The following is a 26,297-nucleotide window of genomic DNA, read 5'->3' as shown; positions in this document are numbered from 1 at the left end:
CTTGGTACAACGTACTTTTTCTAAATCGAGCTGGCTGCCAGAGCATTCAGCTATTTTGCAATCTTTGCAGGCTGATCTTCTTGCTTCGAAATACTTACTGACACCTGATAACCACACTAACCTGGTAATAAGAATTGTGCCGGGCGCGGTGGTTTTCACGTACTTAACGTTCAATGAGGGCGACACCGTCCCCATTGCCTACAAATCACACCTGTACACTTCGGCTGAACTGCGCTTTTCCACAGTCGAAAAAGTTTTGACTGCAGTGCAGATGGCGATTCTTAAAGAACGAGCGCTGTCGCAAGGGAAACGCATGTTGGTGGTTACACCATATCCTGCTCTAGAGGCAGTGACGAAAGCCAGTGTACCTAATTCTAAGACTTTGCATCCATATTGGATACAATGGGCAACTTCTTTGACATCGCCAGATGTCACCTATATCTTTGATGCCTCATTGCAGACTCAGGAGTACTTGCAGTATGAATTAGTTCATCCGGCTCCTCTGTCTTTGCGCCTGCTTGAAGATTACCATTGTGTCATTTACACTGACGGTTCGGCGCAACCCGCGACAGAATCGAAGCATGCCTATTCAGCGGCCTGCGCAATTGTAGCGGGTACTTTCGTGAATGGAGAATTCAAGTCCGATCTCGTGCATACGCAGTCAGTGGGTGATTGTACTGTACAGTTGGCAGAGCTCCGTGCTCTGGTACTTGCACTGGAGTTTCCTGATCCTCGGGTTACTACTCTTATAGTGAGTGACTCGTTTTACTGTGTTCAGTATTTTAACAACAATCTATTCTTTTGGTCTCAGAATGAATATCGCGATTCCAAAGGTAGCACAATCAAGCATAAAATGCTTTGCGTTCGGGTGGCAGAACTTAAACAGCATCTGCCACTCGTGAATGTAATTCACACTCTTGGTCATTAGCGAGTTGGTGTCCACGCAGTCGGCAACAGCTTAGCTGATGAAGCAGCGAAAACAGCAGTGGCGACATATCTAGTAGCAGCAGTTACAAGATCCAAAAGTAAGATTGATGATGACATCTTGGCAGATATTGCTGCTACAGAGAAGGGAAGTAATTACCAGAGAGTTTTCCCTTCTCGGTACTCTTATCATTTAAGTCCTGATAAAGTCCCCTATGTGAGAATTAACGATGTTGGTGACAGATTGAGTCCCAACGCGGACTGCAGACCTTCCTTGATAACAGCGGCTCACGAGGGTATGGCCTCTGCCCATGCCGGCGTTTCAGCTACTGTTACTCTCTTACAACAGCGTTACTGGTGGCACGGGTTGTATAAACAGACTCGCACTTATGTTCTTGATTGTGACATTTGCCAGCAGATTAAACCTTCGACTGCTGCGCGCCCACCACAAACTCAGTTGTACATATCTAATAAACCACTAGGGTGTGTTTATCTAGATCACTGCGGTCCTTTCTCCTCTGATACTGCGTACAAGTATCTCTTAGTTGCAGTGGATTCATGCACACGTTTTCTTTGGGTATGGCCACAAAGGAGTGCTGATGCTCGTACTGTCATCAGGGATTTGGTGTCTTTGTGGGAATTTTTGCATGTGGTACCTTTCATTCTGACCAGGGCCCTGCGTTCGCCTCTAAGGCGTACAAAGAAGCCATGAGATCTTTGGGGGTCCAAGTCAAATTTTCGTCTCCATACCGGCCTGAGGGCAATAGTGTTGTGGAGCGAATGAACTGTGACTTAAAGCAATCGCTGACAGCTAGGCTTTTAGGCACTGGCCGAAACTGGTTAGCCCATCTGTATAACGTTCAACGTGCACTTAATAATCTCCCTAGAAGGTCTCTGGGTGGGCGGACCCCATGCATGATGCTCTTTGGCATAAAAATGTTTGTCCCGGACCTTGATCATCTAGACATGGCGGCGTCAGCCGCACCCTTTGACGTAGATGATCACTGTGCTGTATTACAGAATCTACAAGAGGCCAGAGACAGTCTTGCAAAAGAACATTTGCCCTCCACATCTGATGCTGCGCTTCAGATTCCGGTAGTCGGCTGGCTACCTCGAGTCGGTGACCTGGTCCGTGAGAAGGTGGAGAACAAGAAGGAGTTCGGCCCCTCTTATCGTGCACCGGTTCCAGTGCTTGGCGTGCAGGGTACAAGAACAGTCATTTTACCTCCACTTCCTGGTCGCAAGGATAACAGGTACATCTCCATTGACAATGTCAAACTACAGTGAGTGGCCGATTCTTCTTAGTATGATTCCAGCGGTCTCTTGCCCTGCGATGCTGAGAAATTCTGTTTTGGCTCCGGCTTCTACCACCATGCCTGATATTGCCATCGAGATGCATGCAGTTACTAATCCTTTGTTGTGGTATTTTTCCGTCTTGTAAATGGACACTACCTGAAGGAAAGATCTACACTTAGACTAATTGATGGAACTTTGGCCCCCCACTCCTCATCACAGATCATGAAGAGGGACCAGACTTTTGTGAATATTACTGCCTGCCCTGTGTTAGATGGGATTGTGTGGGATGCTGTTAAATTTCAAATTCATGGACCCACTGAGATTATTAATGTTCCGAATGTTCTTCGTGTTTCTATGGGTGATGTGAAACAAAACATCCGCTCTGATGATTGGGACGTTCAGGCCATAGAGGCATTATTTTCTGATTTGAAATATTATGCCGCCTTTGATGCTGAAGATTTGTATTTGGACACTGCTAATTATGGGGAACTTTTTTGCTATCAACATTATGGCAATCATTTCCTACATAAGGCCAATACGAATCAAAATTTGGTAAATTATACGCAATGGGAACATTGTCCAACGCCAATGCTCGGCAGCTCCAACACACTGGTGAACAAATTTGCATATTTTTCTGATTTCAGTGTTTCAAGACCTGCCGCCTTTTATTTTAAAGTGGCAGCAGAGTCTGCATCGAAGGTTAGGCTGACACACACTAAATTGTTGTATTCCAAATCCTTTATGGATGATTTGGCTGTCAAGGGTTATGATCTGTGGTAAGCTACTATTGATCTTAAATCTGTTTGGGGTTCTAAGCCATGGCAGGTATGAGGGACAGAAGCTCTGCATCGTGCCTGCCTCATCCCAAACCACATGTTTTTGAATTCTACTATTTTTCAAACCACCTGCTTTGGATTGGCTACTTCTAAAAAGCTGAATTCCCCCTCGATTCCTGATCTGGGTGCTTATCCTAATTGGGATAATCATACAGATCTGTCCCTTGATGCGTTGCAGTCATACGTTACTAATACATCCTTCAATATTTTACAAATTAGATCCGGAAGGATGGTTAACGTGGCAGACGAGTTCAGATTCCTGTCAACATCGTTTTCTGGGGTTGCGACCTGGATATACGCAGGTTCGCGTAGACCCCCGCTTCGAATCTTCTCATTCAGTTACTACCTACTCTGTGGGGAAGTTATGCCAATCCTGGCTGCAACATTCCACCTTGGCATCTGTTAAACTTCATTTATCTAAATTACATGACAAAATAGATTAGAATGATTTTGTTAAGGGTCCTGTAGGTGGCAGGTCCAAAAGATGGGTGTATGCTGTTTATAACGAAGTTTGGAAATTATCGCAAATTGAAGCGGCTTCCAGGTTGAGAGCCATTGATAAAGCCAATTTGGAAAAAGTACTAGCTGTTATCGATAATAGCATTAACAGCCTTTCTTCCAGAATTTACACATTAGATAATATTGTTTCATCTGTTGTTGATATTGTGCAGGATGATATGTCTGTTTTATATCATGGTCAAAATCAATTGCGTTCCATAATGCAGTTTGCATGGACTTTGCAAATGTTAAAGGCTGGGAAAGTCCCCTGGGACTACATGAATACTAAGTCTTTATTCCTTCCTTTTAATCTGACAGCGAAACAACAATTCATGTCCATGAAAGATGCAACATACTCATTACTGCATATTGAAAAGTTAGAACCTTTGCCTTTCTCTGTGGCCGAATTGAACTCTGCTGTGTGGCTTATCCACGGGCTCATCACATTACCATTTCCTTTGTTTAAGTTCAGTTTGTGCATGAAAAAGCATGCCCTAGGCAGATTTGAACCGTTGGGTACTGCGTTCCTGCATGAAGTTTGGTCACTCCTATTTACATATAGGTGCATGAGAGAAGGTAAAGAAGTGTATTTGAAAGGTGAGGACTGCACTTCCACACCTGATCGCTCAGTAGTTTGTAGGCACATCCAATTGCATGGCGCGTGCAACGTTCAGGCATCAAATTTAGCATGCGTTCTGACAGGGATTCCAGTGCCAGCTTTTACACCCTCTTTCACGTTGTTAGCTAACGGTAGTTATTTGCTTCTAAATAACAAGGGTAGCTGCGGGATGCTAGTGGGGATTCCCTACATTGTGACTGTATCACAAGAGTAGTCTGCTGTAAAAATGTTCTTTTCCCGCCCCCGCTTGGGCGGCTGGATGTATCCATCTGGCCTTCCATTCCAACCTGGAAAGCAGAGTTCAACAAGATGAGCAGAATAAGGGCTCTATTGTCTCAAAAAGAAGTCGCTTTGACTTCATCCCGTGAAACATTTGTCCTTCACGTAGCAAACACCCGCACCGAGGTGCATGCGCTTTTAAATACTGATCTCCCACTTCATTTCGGTGCCCTGATTCAAACTATATTTAATGCCTCGTCAACAACTGGCTTGGCGCATTTATTCAAAATTGTGGGCTCCGGCCTCGTGACCTCTTTCCAAACTATTTTTGGTGTGATACCGGCATTTTTTCATTCTATTTTGAATGTCTCCTGTTGATTCTCACCCTCACGGCTGGTGTGCTGTTGTTGGTCTGCTTACTGCGCTATGGCTGCACAATTTGTGTCGCACGATAGCCTGTCCCGGCTGCTCCATCTTCGTAACCGGATGCTTGAATATTATGGAACATTACCTCTGGCCACCTTAAGCATAGCCTATGGCTTGTCCTTCCGGTTTTCCTACTTGACATGCGTGCAACCTGTTTTTCATTGCCTAGATTGTCCATTCGAATGGGCTCTGGATTTGTGCTTGTCAAACTCGGTGTCTCCTGCTCCGGATTATGATCGACTGATGAGTCCCCTAGTGGCTCATGAGTTGGACTGTTCTGGTATCAGGATTATGGCCTGTGGAGCGGAACATGGAGTCCTAGGGAATTGGGACATCGGTACGGCAGCGTATGACTTCTTGGCAAGAAGTTATCTTGAAGAACACGCCAGTTGTCCTCTGATTGTGCTCGAGGCCCCAGTTGTCGAGGAACATGTATGTTCATTTACCTTGATAGACTGGATGGCGGAAACTTTTCCAGAACATTCTAATGACTTCCTCTTGGAGGCTGTCGCTACTTACTGTGCTTACACGTTGATGGATTAACTTGGATGTCGTCGAGCTTTCCTTGTACGACCCACACATATTATTTTTGATTCGGCATTTGTGCTCGCTGAGCCTTTGCAAGATGTTACATGGCTTTTTATTTCCTTTTTTCCCTTAGTTTTTTCTTTTTGCATTTTTTTTTTCCTTTTCGAACTTTCACTCCCCTTTATTTGGATTTCTGATACATGCACTTGGTTCGGCTCTGTCGAACTTGAACTCTGCGTTCCTTTAATTGTATCCCTAATAGTTTGTGGTCCGATCAAGGGAGGGTGTAGTGGAGGCAGCGTTTTACATACATTGATATGTTAGCATAAGCGTCTTCGATGTTAGAAACGCCATCTTGCCACTTTTGCTGCTTTTGCCCACGACACTGCAGATAGATGCTATTATTTGAAAACTGCTTGCTTGCCTTTTCTTCACATGAGAACTGTCTGTTGTTCACATCCTTAGACGTGCACTGCGACCTTGGTCTAAACATTGTGTGCCACCAAACAATCTATGTTTTTGAGTTCAGGTTGATCGGCCCACGCTCTAGCCATAACACTCACACAGCTGCAAATATCTGAAAGTCGTGAGCCTTTAATATTGCAGTTTGCAGGCATTAGACACACATTCTGGAGAAGAACCTTTCCAGGCGCAGAGCAAAGCTGATCCTGTGATGTGATTCACCTAAGCTGATCTTTACGGTATGGGGTTCCCCATTCAGACCTAGAGACCTTCCATTAGTATAATAATACTGGCTCACTAGCGAAGGGAGGGTGGTTGTATTCCACTATCATTTGTAATATGATTTCTCCCTTCATTTTCTATGGTATTGTAACAATGCTGATGGTTTTGATTTTAATCATTTGACTGCTTATGTTTGCCAAAGTACTGTATCTTAGGACACGTAGTTTATAAAATAAACATTTTAAACTTTACCGTGTCTCTGATTACTCTTGTTGTGGACTGATATGAGAATAATAAAGAACAGATATTTCTGATTCCCACCATTCCTGAGAGTACTCTAAAGTCGCATGTTCTGGGTTGTCTAATCATTGGTAGCTTCTATATGGTATGAAGAGCGAATGAGACACTGATGCTGGTCGGATAGGGGTTCTGGGTACTGAGGTGAGTTTTTGGTACACCGCAATTCACTGAGGTCCTGGTTTCCTGCGCATAGTTCTGTGCATGAGCAGAATCCCTGCAACACAAGAGATATGTACAAGAGAAAACAAAACAAGCTAACAGCCTATTTCTTGCACGTTTGTTGCACAATTTATAGTTTTAACAAAAAGAATAAGCATTATTTGTTATCGACCTGCTGAATCAATGAAAAACAGAATATCACGAATGGAAAAAAGGTAATCTACATTGCTACGGAAGTCACTATGTTAAAGTTCACTTGAACGGGGCAAGGAATTCTTTAGTGATGTGTCAAAAAATAAAAAAACATATTACAGCAAATAGTTAGAGGTTAGCGTTCCTTTAGAGAAAAGTTTATATACGACCTAAATGGACAACATAGTTTTAGGATATATATATATCCACTAATCTTGTAGCCTTATATTGCATTTCAAAACTAAAGGAGGAGAGTCATTTTATAAGTCAAAGCACGTTTTTGGGAGAAAGAGGGGGCTCAATTTGATACTCAGTGTTATCTGAAGGAATGTTTTATCTTTTCTATCTTTATTCTGCAGATAGCTATAGATCCTAGCTCCTAACAGGCCAACTTACACTGAGAGCCTTATACAAATTCGAGGAATTAAAATGGTATGCTCTATTTATGTTATATGGCAATTTTAATACAATTCTAAATATGTAATTGACCGACTGAGTATCAGATTAAGCCCACTCTTTCTCCCAAAAACGTGCTTTGACTTATAAAATGACTCTCCTCCTTTAGTTTTGAAATGCAATATAAGGCTACAAGATTAGTGGATATATATATATCCTAAAACTATGTTGTTCTTTTTGCCATTCCTTTAGGTCGTATATAAACTTTTCTTTAAAGGAACGGTAACCACTAACTTCAGTATTGAGGGAACATACGGAAAAGACCCTCTTATTACAGTTTTGGTAAGACTATCTTCTGTAAACGTCTAAAAAAAAAATGTATGTATGATATAAATAAACACGTACATTTGCTGTAATATGTTTTTTTTATTTTTTGACACATCACTAAAGAATTCCTTGCCCCGTTCAAGTGAACTTTAACATAGTGACTACTGAAGGAATGTAGATTACCTTTTTTCCATACGTGATATTCTGTTTGTCATTGATTCAGCAGGTCGATAACAAATAATGCTTATTCTTTTTGTTAAAACTATAAATTGTGCAACAAACTTGCAAGAAATAGGCTGTTAGCTTGTTTTGTTTTCTCTTGTACATATCTCTTGTATATAAGTGTATATAACAGCCTTTTTAGTATGTAAATAGAATTGTAAATATGGTTATGTTCGTGTTTATGATTGCATTGTTTATTGTATATACTTATTTGTAGCCCTGAAGAAGTCCGTAAGGACGAAACGCGTTGGCTATGCAGATTTTAAAGAAGAAAATTAAATAAAGAAACTTGAAACCAGACCTGCTGATTGGACTGATATTCTTCAATATACAATATTGTATTACATATAATGATTATGTGGTGTGCTGGATCATAGTGCTTTGTTCATGATTTTCTAGGAGGTTTAGAGGTATTGGACCTCAGATCCTTAGCATCCTAAGAAAGCAACATAGATTTTGACCCCACTAAATAATAGGTGCAGTCACCATTGCCTCATACCTCATTGTTTTGCGCTTGGTCAGAATAGTACATTGATCACTTAGTTTTTGAGAAAGGGTGTTAGGCTATATTTATATGTTTTATTCTATACCACGCTCACTGCATGCCTTTTGCTGTTGTTGGTGAGGCATTTTAAAGAGACTGATTAACAATATTAGCTTCTGTATCTCAAGTAAAATCACAATTTGTTCACTTTTTTAGGAAAAATTGCATTGTCAACCTCCACTTGGCAAAGAAGAGGAAATTAAATAATTGATTATGTTTAAGGCAGGTTTGGCAATGTTACTTCTAAAAAAAAATATTACAAATTATGTACAGCACTAGAAAATTAACCTATTGATTTACCGAGAATCATTATTGATTCCAAGTATAAGAAAGCAAAACGCTAAAAATAAGTTTTGCACAATATAACATTATTTAGTTGTTGGTATGTATGAATAAATAACTATTGAAGAAGTTGTACTGTGCACATTTCAAAGCACATCACTAATAGTGCCTTAGAGAGAGATAGGTGATGTACCAGGACTGCACAAACAAAATGGCCACTTAGGGATCAATTTTTCTTTTTTTAAGAGACTGGTATTACAACTGGCAAATCACAACAAAGGTGTTGCATACTCTTTGACACCTCAAAAAACACGATCAGAACCCCAGAACCCTCACAACAGGGAATAGGATATGTTGTGAAGCAGATCAGAGAACAGATGAAGCTTGATTGTGGTGATTGTATTGTATACATACATCTGAACATTGCTTGATGTAAACCGTGATTCAGCGGGAAGTAAGTGTAGGTTCTCTGACTGGGCTCTGACTGGGTTGTTTTCCGTATTTTTTGGATACAGTAAAAACATTGTCTGGGGGCATAAATATAAACAATGTCCCTATTCTACTCATACAAGATGGTAAGTATTGTGCTTTGAGGGGCAGTGAAAGGTCATGGTCCACTTTGAAACAGAAGTTCTTATTTTTAGGGCTGAATGTTCTCATCAAAGACACGAGGCGTAGCATTCTGCACCTTATGACATCACATAAAGTGACATCACATGAACTCCAGTCTCAAAGTAGTGCTACCATTATGGCTGACTGGTGAGAGAGAAAATTCATGGAAAGTTAAATATATAATTAGTAAATACATCAAGAACCTCACATGCAAGGAATCATGGGGGTAAGAGGGAGCAAAGAGGGATGCAGTTCCAACCTATGATAACCTCAAAATAAAACCCCATGCATCAATCACCGTGGCTTAGAGTACCTTGCCATCAGTTCCTTGTTGGTTCCTGTCAGAGCATCTATGGTGGTCATATTTACCTGTATCTTTGCATAGGGCTTAGGAGACAGTTCATCATAAAGCGGATTGTTGCAAAAGCATGTGGATGATAATTATGACTGTATGATGACCTCAAAATGAAATGTATAATGGTAGTACTAGAGCGTTTTAATGGAATTATACAAATATGGTTCCAAAAACCTAACAATTATTGTTTGGTAAGAGGATGGTTTAAGAGGTCTTATGGTTTATTTAAGTAATTGATTATGATACAATTGCTTGGGTAGGTAAGGACTTGCCTCTTGCAAATACTGTACTGAGCCTTGAGGGACACATCAGATGATATTCTTAGATTCCAAGGTGAACGGAGGTAGGTGGATTCTTTGGGTTCTCCTCTTGACCTTCTCCTACAAAATGGGGGTGTACAGGACACCTCTCCAGCCTCACATACTTCCTATCCCACTCCCCCAAATCGTTGTTCCCATTTACCACCTGCAACAAGCATTCCCATGGAGAATACAGTGCGGACTTCTTTCCAGACAGATGAGGATGTATGGTTAGTCTCTATTCCTAGGAGATTAATGAGAACAGGTGGATTTAGGTGTAGATATTCCAGCCAGAATCATTAATCCAGACCACTCAATATCTCTGAACTTAAATCTACATAACTTATAAATGACCAGAGACATATTGCTATAGTTTCCTATAATTGACATTCTCCTAGCCACTCAGCAGCAGACAGGGCTGTGCAGAGGGGTTTAAGTGTGGGACAAGGGGTCATTCTTTTGGTTCCTTTTGTGTGCTTAGTGCTGCTAGAGCTACTCCTGCAGTTTTGTTAATTAGTCAACATGAATTTAGAACCAGGTACAACTGCAGTTGCAATTCAGCTTTCAAATTATGCTTAGAATTACATCATGAAACAGACAGAATGCAGTGGTTCTTGGTGGTATGACACCACAGAATCTGGCATAACTAAACAACCATTTAAATAAGATTATATGTTCTGTGATTTATCGTACAATAAGCTCAATAAATTGTAAGACAAACAATGTAACAGTTCACTTAGAAAACCTCCTATGAGAGTTTCGATGACTCCAGCAAAAGGGGAAAAGACTACAAGTGGCACATTACAATAAATATATATTGTATCAATATACTTGCAAACAATAAATGCAGGGAAATGCAGATGTAAAATCAGCACTTACGGTCGCTCTTTTCCTCCAGTGACAATGAGCCCATCTCGAAGAGTTGTGTACATTGTAAAGACAGGCCCAGTGTGAGCTTTGGCCACCAGCCGTATTAGAAAGTGATCCTTCCACACATACACGTCTCCATTTATGGCACCTGTAAAAGTTAGACTATTCTGCAAGTAAGAGAAAAATATTAAAATTGAGAACAACAAACGTTATTTAAAAACATTTGAACAGATCCTGGTGCAAGGGTCCAGGTATAGGTTTAAATACAAATTTACAAATAAGCAGTATGTTGTTCAGTTGTGTAGAATACAATGCAATTTTGAAATAATCTGCCATTGTTACTGCTAAAGTATGTAAAAAAATCTTGGATACTGAATTACAGTCAATCAATCAATATTCTTTATTCGATTAAAAAAAATCATAAAAGTCAGAAACAGTAAAAAAAAACAATTCATAGAAAAAAAGAATTCATAGATGTCGACATCAGCACAAGTTACATTTGGATTGCTTTAAGACCCCAGAAAGATAACATGATAAAAAATAGCATACCATGGATGTAGTTAAAAACTGTAAAAACAATAACGCAGGTCTTACTTAGTTGAAATTCATGGGTTTCAGGAGTGGACATATGAATTTAAAACACAGGTAGTTGTATTTCGTACAGGTTAAAACTATATGTAAGGTATCATTAATAGAGATATTATCACAATCACACAAAGACAACATCGAATCTTTAAATCAGTAATGATTAAAAGGCAGTAGCCGCTGAAATTAATTAAACCTGAAGAACGTTGATAAACGTCACTGGTGGCGACACATATTCCAAATAAGATAAGGCTCTAGTCCCCTAACAGTTTTCACCAGTGTTGCATGGCGTACTAAGTGTTTATTTAATGCTATAGCGTCAGGGTCTGCTGCCGCCTGAATTACAGTCAAAGAGATCACCAATTGGTAAGAATGAAAACTTACACTATTTTTAATTTTCAAAATGACTTTTTGATATAAAAAAAAGTTGGAAACCTTGAGCCCCTGGTGTCCGATCTCACCCGCGTACAGACTTCAAGGTTTTGGAATTCATATAGGTGTCCATGGGTATGTCTGGAAACCTCTGACCGTCACAGTTTTGCAAGCGTACTCCTGGGAAATTGTTAATAATTTCATTGTGTTCACAGGCTGAGGCATTTCTTAACATGCAGTTGTACATAGTGTAGAATTGCACATGGGTGAACGTCTTTTCTTGCCGGATCTGACAACTTAAGACAGTCATAGGTTTCCAGGCATACTCTTGTCAAAATGTCATTAATTTCATTTTACTCGCATGCAGGGGCATTTCTGCACATGATATTCTACGCAGTGCACAATTTCACATGGCTAAATGTCTTCCCTTGCGTGCATTACCCGATGATTTCCATAAACAGTAGAAAAAAACAGCAAGATGAAAGCATAGTGTGGAATATAAACAAAGTCTATACACACAAATGTAGAGAGGCTTGGTCAAGCAGGGCATCAGTCTTAAAAGTCAGAATCTATGCACTAGTGCTTAGCAAAGCATGTCCAAGTACCGACTCTATAAACTCCTAGGATTGAACATTTCTCAAATAAGCAGGTGTGGCTGTATTCCACTGGTAAAACAAGCCTTAGGTCTACCAGGCAAAGGCATTTTTATAGAGAAGTTGTGATACAGAACAAGAGCCTTCTGTAGTCTGTTTAATGGAAACTAAGCCAGTGAGTACAGTGCTATAAATTTCAAAATGTTTAGATTTTGTCAAATCAAAAATAAAACCTAATACCATCTCTTCTTGTTAAGTCCTCATGTTGACTTGCTTCTTCATGCACCAGATGCAGAATGCCGTTTAATTAAAGACACAAAATCTTGTTGACGGGTGTATTGCAAAATATTGCAGTCAACTGAAAGGTTTAGGTGGCTGTATTCAGGAGCCAGCAGGCCAACTTCTGTGATAACAGGCCTGGGTGGCTAATTCTGCCTGACATCCTGGGGAGAATATCATGTCTACACAAAACCCGCTGTGCCGTTGGATAGGTAGATGCAGCATGTCTGAATACCAGTGCCTTGCTAAATCTAAATCTAGCAGTTAAAATATTTGTCTTTTGCAGTCCAAGCTTGACAATCACGTTTTACCACTAAGGAAAGGGGTATCCCTTTCTGTAGGAGGTTCTGGGAAAATAGATGTTAAACCTATGCATTTGGCTTTTGTTTGGGTGGCGAACAAATGTATGAGGGAATTTCTCAAGACTTTGAAAATATGAGAAAGAACTTCATCATTTAGCGTTCACTTATGCTCCTCCAGAAGGCCCCCGCTGAGCTTGTATGGCTTCGAGCATTTTAGATTTGGAAGATTGAAAGCTGTGAGGCTGATATTCCTTGACATAGACCAGTGCTAAATTGTCTGGCAATCCCTTGAAAGGACGGTAGCTCCAGTTCTCCCTGCCTATTGACATTTTGCACTGTAGTAGTGGTTTGAGATTGATATCTGGAAGAATTTTTACAGGCTAAGTGGCCTGCTCTCCATTCCAGAGTATTAATATGATACTTCTATGTAAATGGGGCCACTGCTGCCGAGTCAACAAGCGACCAATGTGGGCTTCGGCTCTGTTACCACATTAGTTAATATGGCGTGCTTAAGAGAAATTTTATGAAATGAGACTCCAAGCAACACATTTCTATTACACCACCAGGTAGGAACTGAAGAGATAACTTGTTCATCGAGGTTTAATTCCCAGTTTCCTAACATCATAGACCATAAACGTTCCAAAAAAGGGAATAGGTTTGACTTTGTACTGATTATTAAGTCCAAAACAATGTGATAATTTAAAAACAGTAACCTTTAAGCTTGATTCCAGTTACACTAGGTCAGCTGCAGCATGTCATGGTAATAACTGTTTTGGATTTATGAGAGGGTCTACCTGTTGGTCAGAATCAAGGAGGGGGACACATTGAAAATCACAATCCGAAGTTTTGAATGAGATGAACAGTCTGGAGGCTTGATTTATATACAATTTTGCAAAGATCCAAGCCTTGAAGCATGTTGACAATTGTCGGCAGATCCTGTCACACTTTGAGATCTGTGCCAGCCTTAAATAACCAGTCACCCAGTTTATGACTGAAGAATATACTCACCAATTAGAAAAATTGGAGAGTTGGAGAATGCGTTTTGGACAGATTTCAAGCCAAAAGAAAGGACCTTTGCCAATGTTGAGTCCAGGAAATCTGTGTTTTGCTGATAGGTATATAACAATAAGTGTATTGTCATCCTTTTGCTGATGAATAAATGGTCTCTGTTACTCTTACAGGAGTTGATGTTGTTTCAGTGTTTCCCAGTAAGGAACATGGAAAACCTTGTGGTGTGTACTATACCCTATGCTTAGGGAATTCCTTCAATTTCTCAAGACCCAAGAATTTCAGTCTCTCTTTTGGATTCCATTATTCTGCATGACAATCAAAAAGCAAAAATATGATAAAGAGGGCCTTCAGTAATTTCTGTCAGTCTCATCAGGAAGATCGTCTTCAGAAAAGGCCAACTATATGCTGCCAGATCAGCCGAATCCTTAGCTCTTTTCATGGGTCAATCATCAGTTATCATTCCATCTTTATCATCTCTAGGAAATCCCCTATATTCCCCCTAGGAAAGAAGCTAGAAGAACTGTTCTTTCAAAACCCAAAGTACTCTATTGAAATGTTCCAAGGGGTCAAAAACAAGCTGCTCTCACAGAAATGGCCAATGTTTGGCACATTGTTCAACTTTTCTCCCCATAGTTCCCATCTACCTGCTCTGTTTCTAAAGAAGTGTGAGGAGCTTAAGATCTGAAAGTGTGAGTATGCAACACAGGACACGCTTACTATTGCATAGTGGTTGTGCGCAACATTCTTCTCTGAGGTTCATGAACATACAAGCCTTTAGGAGGGGAGGAGGATGGAAGATTGCATAGGGTCTGGACTGAAACCTCGTATTGTAAAAGGATTTCTTTTGTGAAACACCTGAGTAAAGAAAAGAAAGACTACATGTCTCATAAACCCGCAGGAATCCCACAAGACTTGCTAGGCAATCGTAATGCATAGTGTTTGCAGCAGGAACTTGTTGGAATTCTGTTGGCTGATTTTCCATGAAGTTAAGAACGACATCTGAGAACCAGAGGACTATCTTGCAAGGAATAGACTTCCACTTGTTTGTTGTCATTAATAGGTATTGCAAACTCTGTAGCACTTGCTTGTCTCTAAAGGAGACACCAATAGGAATTACAAACTCTACAGCACCTGTTTGTTTCTGAAGGAGTAATCAATTGGAATTACAAACTCTATAGCCATTGTTTGTTTCACAAGAGGCATCCATAGGATTATGAACTCTATAGCACTCTTTACTCCAAAATGTATTAAGTGTGGGCTATAAACTATTGAAATTGCCAATGGTAGTCTATTAACACAGAAGTAGTATTGTATGGTATGCTGATATGAAAAATAATTAAATATATATATATATATATAAAAAAAAGCAAATCTTGTTCCTCTAAATGCCGCACAGAGGAAGAACAACACAGGTACGGACCACCAACACAGTTCAAAGGAAATTCCTAAGGCGCGGGGTCACAGCTCCATTAGTTTTATTGCATAATCACCCTAATGGTACAGACAAGTGTCCGCCCAGACGCGTTTCGATCACCAAAGCGATCTTGATCACCAGGTACTGGAGGTACCTGGTGGGCTAGTTGGCCCCCAGGAACCCTCAGTATTCAAGGGGAATTAATTCCCCAACTTAAAACAAGCCATGGCGCGCGTTTGCAGAGTGGTGCAGGGTGGGGGCGGGGTCTCCAGCGCGATGCCGGCTTTTATTTTTGTATTTTGTTTTTTATTAGAAGGGGGGCTGTGTGGCCCCCCTTCTTTTACTATTTTTTGGGCCCTGGGGACCCCATCCCCCAGGGCCTGACCCTTTTTTAATTAAAAATAAAACGGGAGGGGGGGCTGCGTGGCCCCCCTCCAGAGGCCAATTATGGCTCCGGGGACCCCATCCCCCGGGGCCTCGCCACCCTCTTTATTTATTTATTTTTCTCTGTTGGGAGGGGGCCCGCATGGCCCCCCCTCCTCAGGCCAATTATGGCCCCGGGGACCCCATCACCCGGGGCTGGCCTGTCCGTTTTTTTCTATTTAATTTTTGTTTTTTTTTAAAGGGGAGGGGGGCCGCGTGCCCCCCTCCCAGGCCACTTCTGGCCCCTGGGACCCCATCCCCCGGGGCATGGCCTCACTGTTGGGGACCGTGGGGGGAGCCCCAATGGCCCACGGTCCCGTCGGCTCCCGCTGGCATTGTTTTTCCACAAGGGGAGCTGCTAATATGCAGCTCCCCTTATGGAAAAGCAATCTGCTTTGGATTTTGGAAGCGAGAGCAGGTTTCAAAACCAGTGTTTGCTATGACAGGGCGGAAGCCGCACGGCTCCCGCCCTGTCATAGCAAACAGCAGTGTCCCAGGGGTGGGCACCCCGGGACACTGCAGGAGCCGGCCCTGGTGGGTGGCGGTTCCAAGGGCCATCAAGGGCTCCAGGAGGGGGGCCACGCAGCCCCCCTCCCAACTTGTGCAAAGCCCCGGGGAGGTGGTGGTCCCCGGGGTTTGGGGGTCCGTAACGGACCCCCACATTTGTGTACTTAGAACCCAGGGAGGTGGCGGTCCCTGGGGCTGCGGGGGGACTACGTGCCCCCCGCATTTTTATCATCAAAACCCCGGGGAGGTGGTGGTCCACGGGGCGTGTGTGGGGGCTGGAGCCCTCTCACGCAGATTTTTTTTTTTCAAATAGAGTCTCAGGGAGGTGGCGGTCCCCGGGCAACATTTTCTGCATGCCCCCGGGACCTGGCCCACCTGGGGGCTTAAAAATAGCGAAGCGCGGGAGACCGCAATTCGTTTTAAAAACAAAAGTTTGTCTGGATTCACGCACCCAGGGCAAATTCGGCCGATTTGTTTTTAAAAAAATGTTTTTTTGGGCCCTGGGGGTCCCTGGGGGACCCCTCAGCAGGGCTAGGGGGTCAGGGGGTCTGTACCCTGCCCCCTTTTCTTGTTTTTCATCTTTATTTCTCTGTTTTCTTGTGACTCGGTATCCGAGTCATAAGATGGCTGCCAACACTTCCTGGTTTGGAGGGTTGGCAGCCAATCACAGTGAAGCTCGTGCTCCGGAGGGTTCGCGAACCCACTGCTGCCCTAGATATCGATATTTTTTCTTTTCCTATTTTCTCAGGAACTACTCAACGGATTTATACCATTTAACAGAAAGGACTCTTTCTGAACCGAGGGCTACATTTTTGCCAAATTTGGTGTAATTCCGTGACCAGGTGTGTGATGATATACAGTGTCTCTGGTTCTCTCCTCTTGCCCATTCCATTTTGCCCAGCCTGCTGTATAGCTCCACAACAGTACTGTGGAATTGACTGGGGGCTTGGATATGTTGGGAAAATATCCTCACTCATGTTGGATCCGGATTTCCAGGGTTCTGTGTCCTGATTGAAATCCAAATCATTGCAGTGCTTCTGGGCTGAAACAAAAACCACCAGTGAGTCTGATGGAGAAGTGTCCAGAAGAAAGAAATTATCCAATTCTGGTGGCTTGCATTTTTCTCCAACCTTTTTTTATGTAAATAAAAAAATACAGAAAGGTGTGCCTACTGTGTTTCATTTGTTTTAGAACCAACGAAAAACCTATACTTACTTGAGGTTTTGGTAGTAATGCCTCAATAATGACTGAAGACTTACACACAGGCTGGGTGGCTTTAAAATGTAACTACTTTGCCAACCCACTAGCAAATTCACAGACAGTCAGAAAATCATCTACTGGGGACATCCAAGATGGTAATTAGTCTACATTTGTCAGTACATTGGTAGTCAAATCTGAATTTTCATCATAATCAATAGGGTGATGCCCACTAAAAGTTAATTTAATCTCTTATTGTGATTAGGGCATGGGTGTTTTTTTCTATGTCCACTAACAGCGGATGTGGGTCCCTTAGGCGATCACATTTTGAACTTTTTTGTCTTGGAAGCACCTGGCAGTGGTTTCTCCAGTGAACCCTCTTTCTCTTTCTTGGCCTCCTGTGCCTGGGCTTGGAGGTGGCAGGCCAGGAGGAGCAGGCAAAGGTTCTGCTGCCTCCAGAATTGGAAGCACTTTAGATTTCTGGGGATGCTTCAAGTAATCTTCCAAAGCCAGAATGGTGTAGGGTCTGGAGAGGGAGAAAGAAACTTGATCCTTGTTCATGACTTGGTATGACATTGCGTTGTGAATTCTCAAGGTCTATGGCATTGATGGTGAATCCAGGGATCTTTACAGTGAAATTGATCCTTAGGGGAATTCAAGGGGCCCTAAAAGGGGGTAAGAACTGATAGCATCCAGAACAGATGAGAAGGATTCTTGCTTTCTCATCCATGTGGAGCTAGAGTACCCTAAAGGTACTTTCTCATTTCAACCTGAGGAGAACTCTGGTCATGTCTCCTGTATGGCATCTCTAAAGTTGTTTTGCACTTCTTGATGGATGAGGATCTGGAAAGTATATGACCAAACCTTATGCTCATTCTTTTGAGACTTCTTTCACACTTACTACTCACAAAAAGCCACCTGTCAAAGAGAATCAACATCATGTCTGAGAGTGGAGGTTGAGTGGCACATACCTCTTGTCAAGACACATTCAGTGAACCAAAAAACACTAAAATTAAGTTTCCAGTCAAAAATATTCTTTGGGCAAGCCTGCTCTTTTTGGAAATCTTTCACAGCGAGTCAATAACAACTGCCTGTTGGATCACAATAAGATGGTATAGTTTCTAGAATTCTTCTTCTTTAAGACTTCATATGTTTGGGGGGCGTGGCTAGCGTCCGAGAAAGATGGCGGCACTCCCGTGACTCGCCTGGGGCGTCGGGGCTCTTTGAGGAATTTTCTCGCACCAACCGCGTCTGAATGTATGGCAATTTAACTGAAAGGAAGTCGGAATATGAGCACTTTCAGAAAGAAGGTCTCGCGTCTCATTTCTGACAAGCTTTTCACTTCAAAAGCGCGTTGCGCCCACAGCTGAGGCAGACCCTCCAGCTTTTCGCGATTTCGCGATTCGCAAAATAATCGCGAAATCGGCAGTGGAGCGCGATTACCGCGATTTTGACCTTTTTGGCCGCGAAAACGGTCTCCGGCAGGCATAAAAAAAATTATTGCATCTTATTGGCTGTACGCGCATACGTCACTACGTGGCGCCGTACAGCAGTAAATACCTGCCTGCATTTTACTGCGGCCGGCATTAGGGATTACAGAAATAAAAAGTACAGTCTTGAGTGGGCCCTGCCCATTGACACGGTTGTACACCTTAAGAGGCTGCATTCTCAGCTGCGCATGCCTCTCTCTTTTAACCGTCACCGTGACAGCATCTCTCCCCTTTATTAGGCGCCTTCCCACTTCTCTTGCTGTCCCTTCGCTCTAGCCCCTCCTTCCCTTTCCAGTTCCCGTTTGCCCGTGGCAGGAGGGGTCAGGGGAGGGGATAGAGGAATGGAGGGTGTAAACAATTCTGTAGGGCTGGCAAGGTCCATCGTTTCGACTTTGTTTTACATGGAGGTTTGCACATCATAAATGTACTTCAGTGTTGATTCCAAACACAAAATAGATTCTGTAGTTTGTCAAACTTTAATCATCTTCATAAAAATAAAAAACCCTTGAAGCCAAAACGTTTCTTCTTTTGGATATATAACCCAGCAACTTCTCCAGGCTGGTAAAGAACACAAACATAACTCGATAAAACTCTTGCAGATTAATTAAAAAATATTTGCTTCACCCTGATAGAAAGCAACTCTTGCCAATTCAAGAAAGACCAACCTGACTTTACAGGGCCAAGGGGATGCTTTAAAATTAGTACAGAGAGACCAACAAATGATGACATTATGAGTAAAGTCAGTTTGTTGAAAATTATACACATGACAGCATAAATTATACCAATTATGTATGAACATAGTCCATGTTGACACATGTTGGAGTCTAACTCCAAGAGTAACTGTTTCCATAATGTCAATATGTAAAAGCCGTTAAGATATATGGTAACTAATCCCACCTATGTGAGCAAAGGGCGTAAAAATTAAAGAAAAAACACGAAAAGGAGTAAAATATATTATCTCCTGAATTGAGGACAGAAGAGAAAATGAAGATCACACTTTAGTGATATTCAATGTGAAACCCAAAAGGACTGCTAAAATGTTGTAGCAATCAACCAAAGTGTGAACATTAACTCATAAAAAAGAAAAAGAAAAATAACACGGTGTTTTAAATATGTTTTTTTTTCTGCAAGTGCAAGTTAAGAATGTCAGGTAAATATGTGGTACAAGACTGATGTCAAGAATTTTAATATCATGCTAAAGTTGTCATTGCTAGGCGAGGTCCAAATAGGTTAGCAGTTGCCTGGGTGAACAAATAGAAAGCAAGTGCTCACTTTGAATTCATAGGCAAAAGGAGGTTACACATTGAACGGTGGTCATTTGAGAGCTATGAACGAATGGTATTTTAGTACTACCTAGCTTCCTCCTGGCCAGGTGACCACTGCAATAGCAGTGGGACGTCAGTTGCTTCCTGTGCAAGCGCCAAGGTGGAGGAGTCCCTCGTTCGTTTCTCCTCAAATGAGGGTCGCGCGTGATGTCATCAGGTGGCGCCCAGAATGGCAGCATATAAGGTGTCATGAGACCCACGATTGGCCTCTTTTTCTTTCTGCTGCGCACCAGGATGCAACATACCACATCAAACACCGCCCGCTCACTCCTGGAAGAAGGTGGAATTTCTGGACGGGTTTAGGAGGCAGCGGTGCCCCGGCAGAGGTGCATACATAGAAAAAGGGACCCCTCTCACGAGGTGCAGATTGGACACTTTAAACATGCCTATTTCATAGTGGAATGCTCTGCTAAATCAGTTTATATTGATTTAAGGCTGAAAAGGAATGATTCTGAGTAAAATAAAGTGCCGCAATAATGCCGCTAAATTTCCATTTTTGTGCCGCTAAATTTCCATTTTTGTGCCGCTAAATTTGCAAATCTATGCCGCAATATCCTGGGGGGTCTGCTGAGGTATTGACGGCCGTTACTCCATTGTGGCTCGTGCGCTGAGGGAGCCGTTTTTCATTGCGCACTATGTCTCTGCTAACAGCATGACTTCACGCTCGACAAGGAAATAATATCCGAGTTAACAAGCTAAGTTCTGCAACGATTTATTGCCTCTCTTTGACCTACAATGCCCCTTTCTGGTCCTCTGAAAATTTCTAACTAAATAGAAAAGCAACTATCACTTCAAAGCTGCCTGCATGTTGAAGAAATAGCTTTTACCCCGCGCTGTGTCTTTTCAAAGGAGGCAATGATTTATTTACTGCTTTCACATGAATGACTATTGCTGTCTGGCACTAGATGTTAAGAAGGAAAGTGAAACTTAGCCTTTTTTCAGTGCACTTATCCTTTTTAGGTCTCGCGCCTAGCCTGCGCCTGCAGAGCGCAGTACTGCTCGCGCAGCGAGAGTCCTTTTGTCCGGGGTTTTAAAACGGAGCCTGGAATCGCACACGCTCGTGCATGTGCTTTACCTTTTGGCTTTCGCGATTGGCCTTTGCGTGCATGTTTTTCCCAAAGACATCACGCAATAGGCCAAAGGCAGACGCATTGCTCCGCCCATGGCCTATTGGTGTCTATTACGCGCACCAAAGGCCATCTGGCTTCAATTATCGTACACGGGCACGATAATTGAAACCACATGTTCACTGTGGCGCGCGCACCACTGACAGGCGTCTTTTTTTATTTTTACAATAGCGATCGCAAAATCGCTTTCACTGCCGCCTGTTACTTGTTTTAATTAGCTTGTGCTTGTTTTACTTTCTCTGAGGGAGGACGGGGGCATTTGATGTTATTTAAAATACTTTTGAATAAGGAGGAACGGCGCTGACCCCGGTTCTGTGGTTGTCATGGAGTTTTTAAGAACATGCCTTGTGCTCTCTTTACTCTGTCGTTCGATGCTCACACATGTAAGTACAACCCAACGTGTACAGTAATGTTTTTCTGCACCTGTGGTATGTGTGGGAATGTCATATGGGGGCACTATACCACCAGAACTATTTTTTTTCCCAATAAGCTATGTCTTGTATAAACACGCACATGTGATAAACATCCTGTTTCTTCTGTCCTAAATCTGTTTTGTTATTGACAGTTGGCGCAGACCCACGCTTCTAATCCATGTTTCATATTTTACTTAATTCGGAAACTTGGACATGTTAAGATAGCGCCTAATAATGACAGGCAAGATGACTGCGGTCCATGGAGATAGGGTGATATATTCCACGGATCACAGCCTTCGCTCTCATGAGGAAGACGTTGTCAGAACTCAGGTCTACAGAATTTACAACCAATGGATGACCCACTGCAAAGACTTCCTGATGAGGTGGGGGTCGACAGGCTGTTAGGACAGATTGAAGGGGGAGTGAGGTGGGGCGCTCAAGTACGGGAAGGAATGGGCTTCATGTCACATGCCTTCTAGGGGTGAGGTAACCAGTTTGCTTTATCTTATATTTTTATTTTGTGTAGTATTATATAGCAGAACTTGGCCCACTGACATCAGAGCGCTTTACAAGTGCATTTTTTTTTCTTTTCCGTTTTTCGGCAGATGGAGATTAAGTGATTGGCACAGTATCACAGGATGTTGAGCAGGCGCCAGGATTCGTACCTGGTTCCCCACTTCCAAAGTTATCAGCTATACCATTAGGCAATGTCTGCATTTTAGGAGCACATGCCCAGTTTTCCTTTACTTGATTCGCTTTTAGAGGCCATCAATTGAAAGTGCCTGTACAGGGAAAGTCAGGCACTGGAAGATGGCGAACCCAGTGTCGTGAAGTTACCTGGTCATCCTGCCTGTAGTGGCTCCAGCGACCAAGACCTCTGCATGCGGGAGGGGGGGGTAAATGCCAGGTGCTGACTTGCGGTGTCGTCACCACCAGAGTGAGAAGTTTGTAACCTGTTAAACAAGGGGTTTGGGTACCAGGAGTGCTGAAAGAGAGGTTTCATAGTTTGTGGGACTAGAGGGGGAAACGTGTGTGCTCTGAGGTCATGTTGGCCTCTGTTCTTGGGAGTTCCTTTTATCCCTGTGGGTACAAATGAACACTGGACACTTGTCACGTCTTTAGCATGGCACCTTGCGGGAGTTCGCTTTGGTGAGCACATTTCAGCACAGTGATCCAAATTGGAGATTGGAGAGCTGTTCAGGAAGAATTGGAGGGCACATCTGTGAATGTTTTCATATTCCAAAAATATGTCACTTAGTTGGGATTTTACATAGCTCCAGTCCACAAAGTGGCTGCTTCGGGGTGCTTGATTAATGACAACATCATACTATACTACTACTATTACCAAGAGCAAACACATATGTATATTGAAAGAATTCTGACATATTAGACAAGCATGTTCTTGAAGTCTATTATTCAGAACAATGGCAAACGGCTGAGTGATATGAAGGAGATGTGTTGTTCAGCTGCTTAAGTTAATGACTTTGGAACCACCTTAGGCTGTAGTCCTGATTTCTGTACTGCCTAACATCTGTGTGTCCCTGGGCATGGAGTATTTTCCAGTGCCAGGCAGGGGTGCCAGAACAATGTTCAGGGTGGGGGTGCTGGCCATCGTCATCACCTAACTTACGTGACTTGGCTGTACTTTACATGCTGGTGATATTGATTTTGAGTTATATGTGCTTTACTTTGTAAAGCAAACAGGCCTTTCTGCATATCGGTGGCACAAAACCTCTGGAATTATGAATACCTTGACCTCCTTTCACCTGTACCCCAGCAAGAGTGTAACCAGTGAAAATTACAAAATACACGAAATATGCAAAGAGACGAATAGTAAACACGGTTCTCTGCGTTAAAAATAGCAACAGCTAGCTTGTCCAATGGCAAACTCTGCTTGATGAGAGTGGGTTTCTGGCCAGAGGACGTTGCCTGAAGCTCGGGGGTGGGGGATTGAGGGGGGGATGGGGTTCTTCCTAGTAAAAAAGCACTAGCACCACCTGACTGTGTGTTACGTTTTTCATTGACCTCTATTCATCAACGTTAAAATCACTAAGAACAAGTAGATCTCTAGGCACCAGCTTTGAAGCGCCTTGAAGCGTTCCAGTTCCCGTCCATGTCGTAATGCTTTACATAGCTCATTTCATTGGGGTGGCACCCCTGGCACTTATGTTTGTATTCCGTGGGTCAGGTCAATAGAGGAGGATAAGGGCAGGAGTTGCCGCGAAAGAGTGAGGGCTCCTGTGAGGGGCGATACAAACAGTTATGGAGGGGTGGGGGGGCTGGTTCCACTATATCATCGTTTGACGCCTGAACCTGGTGGAATTGGCGGTCTAGTCGAGCGCTAGAAAGACAGAGGCATGCTCCCAGGTATTTTGACCACTGCAGACGTATTTCTTATTGTATGGTATTTGACACAACTGAAGTCAGGAGTGAGGGGTCCGCGCAAGAGCGAGTGTGTTGCGGGAGGGTTTAGTGTCAGACTCGTGGGAGAGGTGGGGAGGGGGGTCTGTGTCATTCAAGATTGTAAACTCAGCGTGCACTGTGTGTGGCGTGTGCTGTCCCCGCACCGAGTGCACTGACTCGTACTAGTCCACACGTGGAAACTAATATCAGGGAGGCGCGCGATGAACATGTGGGAGATGTGTCACCCTCTCCTTGCCTGTGCTATGCGATAAATGCATGTCATTCTGAGGGAGCAAACTCGTCAGAAAATGTGAGCCAACAGTGAGATTGCGTACTGCGTGTCTGTGGAAGAAACATGCAGGGCTGTCCAGCAGCTCCCACGGCAGACGTGCAATCAGGCCAGAGTGGGTGTATCGCAGTACAAACACTTTACAATTGCGTGCGAAGTGCCACAGTGCAGGTACAATAGCTGAGCAGGTTGAGCGCCAGCTGCGGAGATATATCACAGACTCTAAACCTACTATATCTACTCTACTGCAGTTCATAAAATAGATTATCTTTCATTTAATTGAAACATACTAAAACTCTGATCATCACACTGTTGTTCCTGTTGGTCCTATCTTCCATACCCCTGTTCAGTGCTTTGGGATGATTGCTAGTGATGTGGAAGTGAGTATTGTAAAAGAAAACACAATAAAAACAATCCATTTAGCTAATAATATCACTGTACGTGGCGCAGAAGCTGCAAGTCCAATGTGAATGGTATGTTGTTATTTCAATCCATTTCACTGGATCTGCACTGCAGCATTGTCTGGCAAATAACATATGAAGGACTGTGCAGTCACTATGTCTGGCTCGGATAGAATACCAGCAGTGGTCTTATATATTTATGCCATATTTCCCTCACACCTAAGTAAAAATTGTTTATCACTTTGCCACCTCTCCTCACACCACTCCATCAGAAACAAGTATTTGCAATGCAATAGGTCTCGCATTTATGCGAGTTTGAGCTATTGACATTATAAACGACAATTACTTTTATTTATGTTTTTGTTTTTAAAGCATAAATAAAAGGCCTTGTCATTTACAATGCCAATAGCTCTAAATCTCGCAATCGCGAGACCTATCGCATTGCAAATGCTTGTTATTAGTAGGCATTGATTAGGCATACTAGTAACCTTGTTTCTAAATTGCTAAATTGGTTGATTTTTCCAAAGCCTGCAATGTTATATGGAGGTACCTCACAGCTATTTATTTAGAATGAGTTTTTTGGCTCTAGCATTAAGTTTAGCATGCTGTGTTGTTCATTATGTTATAGACATGCTTCTGTAATGACTTACGGTACCTCACACACTTTCCTCTCATTAAACCTAACTTATTTTAACCCACAACATTAGCTTGCCTACTGAGGAGATTATTTATACTGCACGCTGTGTCTTTTTAAAGTGGCAGTATTCACTTCATTACTGACTTTCACCTACTGAAAGGAGATTATCTCCGTCGTGCGCTGAATTTCCTCAACAGCAGAAATGTTTTATTCTTTTACTGACCCCAGCTCACTGACTATGGATGTCTCACACTAATAGTCATGTAGAAAGGCGTTTTTGGTCATTACTTTCATATGCTTGTATTAATAGGTTTTGAATGGGCATTTCTGTAACCTAATTTCTGTGTTGCTAAAATGTGTATGTGTAAATATCTGCATTTCTTAACTCTGTTCCTCTCAGAGCCTACATTTATTAGATGAGAACACCACGAGATTCTTTATTTAAAGTGGCTCTCTTGGATATGATATTAGGTTATGCATGTGGTATGATTTGCTTGGGCATAGACATGATCTTGTAATGTACTGTGGCGACTTGCATTTCATACATGCAATCTCTTCCCTTTAAACATACAGATAGTACCGTTATATATCACCTCATGCCTACTGGTAAATATATGTTCTGATATTCTGTCCTATGCCAAAGGTATACAAATTCTGCTACAGTGTGCCTTGCCCACTAATATTACGTGAAATTGCGCACTTACGTTATACCTTGCAGGTTTACATAACCTTTTCTGTATAGGTTTTAACTCTTCCCATTGCATGGGTAGGCTAAAAAGAGCATCTTCATCACAATTATCTTCACATCGTAGATTTCTTGTCCATTCAAAGCCACGTGTGAACTTCATTAAAATGGAAGACTCCCAAACACCATCGCCCAAAACAACTGCTCCTTCGACTGGGACTTGTGGTACCTCTTCTCTTACTAAGATAACAACTAA

At 42.5% G+C, this 26,297-nt stretch overlaps 1 protein-coding gene across 1 annotated transcript in view; it reads right to left on the bottom strand.

Annotated features, from left to right (window-relative positions):
• EML6 (EMAP like 6) overlaps window positions 1-26,297 on the bottom strand; it is an 884,002-nt gene that overhangs the window by 72,088 nt on the left and 785,617 nt on the right. Inside the window, exon 33 of the mRNA XM_085612599.1 lies at window positions 10,598-10,755. Within this exon, the coding sequence (XP_085468725.1) occupies window positions 10,598-10,755 (158 nt within the window). The remainder of the gene's footprint in view (window positions 1-10,597; window positions 10,756-26,297) is intronic.

Source organism: Triturus cristatus, chromosome 6 (assembly GCF_964204655.1).
Source record: "Triturus cristatus chromosome 6, aTriCri1.1, whole genome shotgun sequence".
Taxonomy (NCBI): Eukaryota; Metazoa; Chordata; class Amphibia; order Caudata; family Salamandridae; genus Triturus; species Triturus cristatus.
Note: the sequence above shows the minus strand (reverse complement) of the source record. Positions and strands in the feature narration are given on the sequence as shown.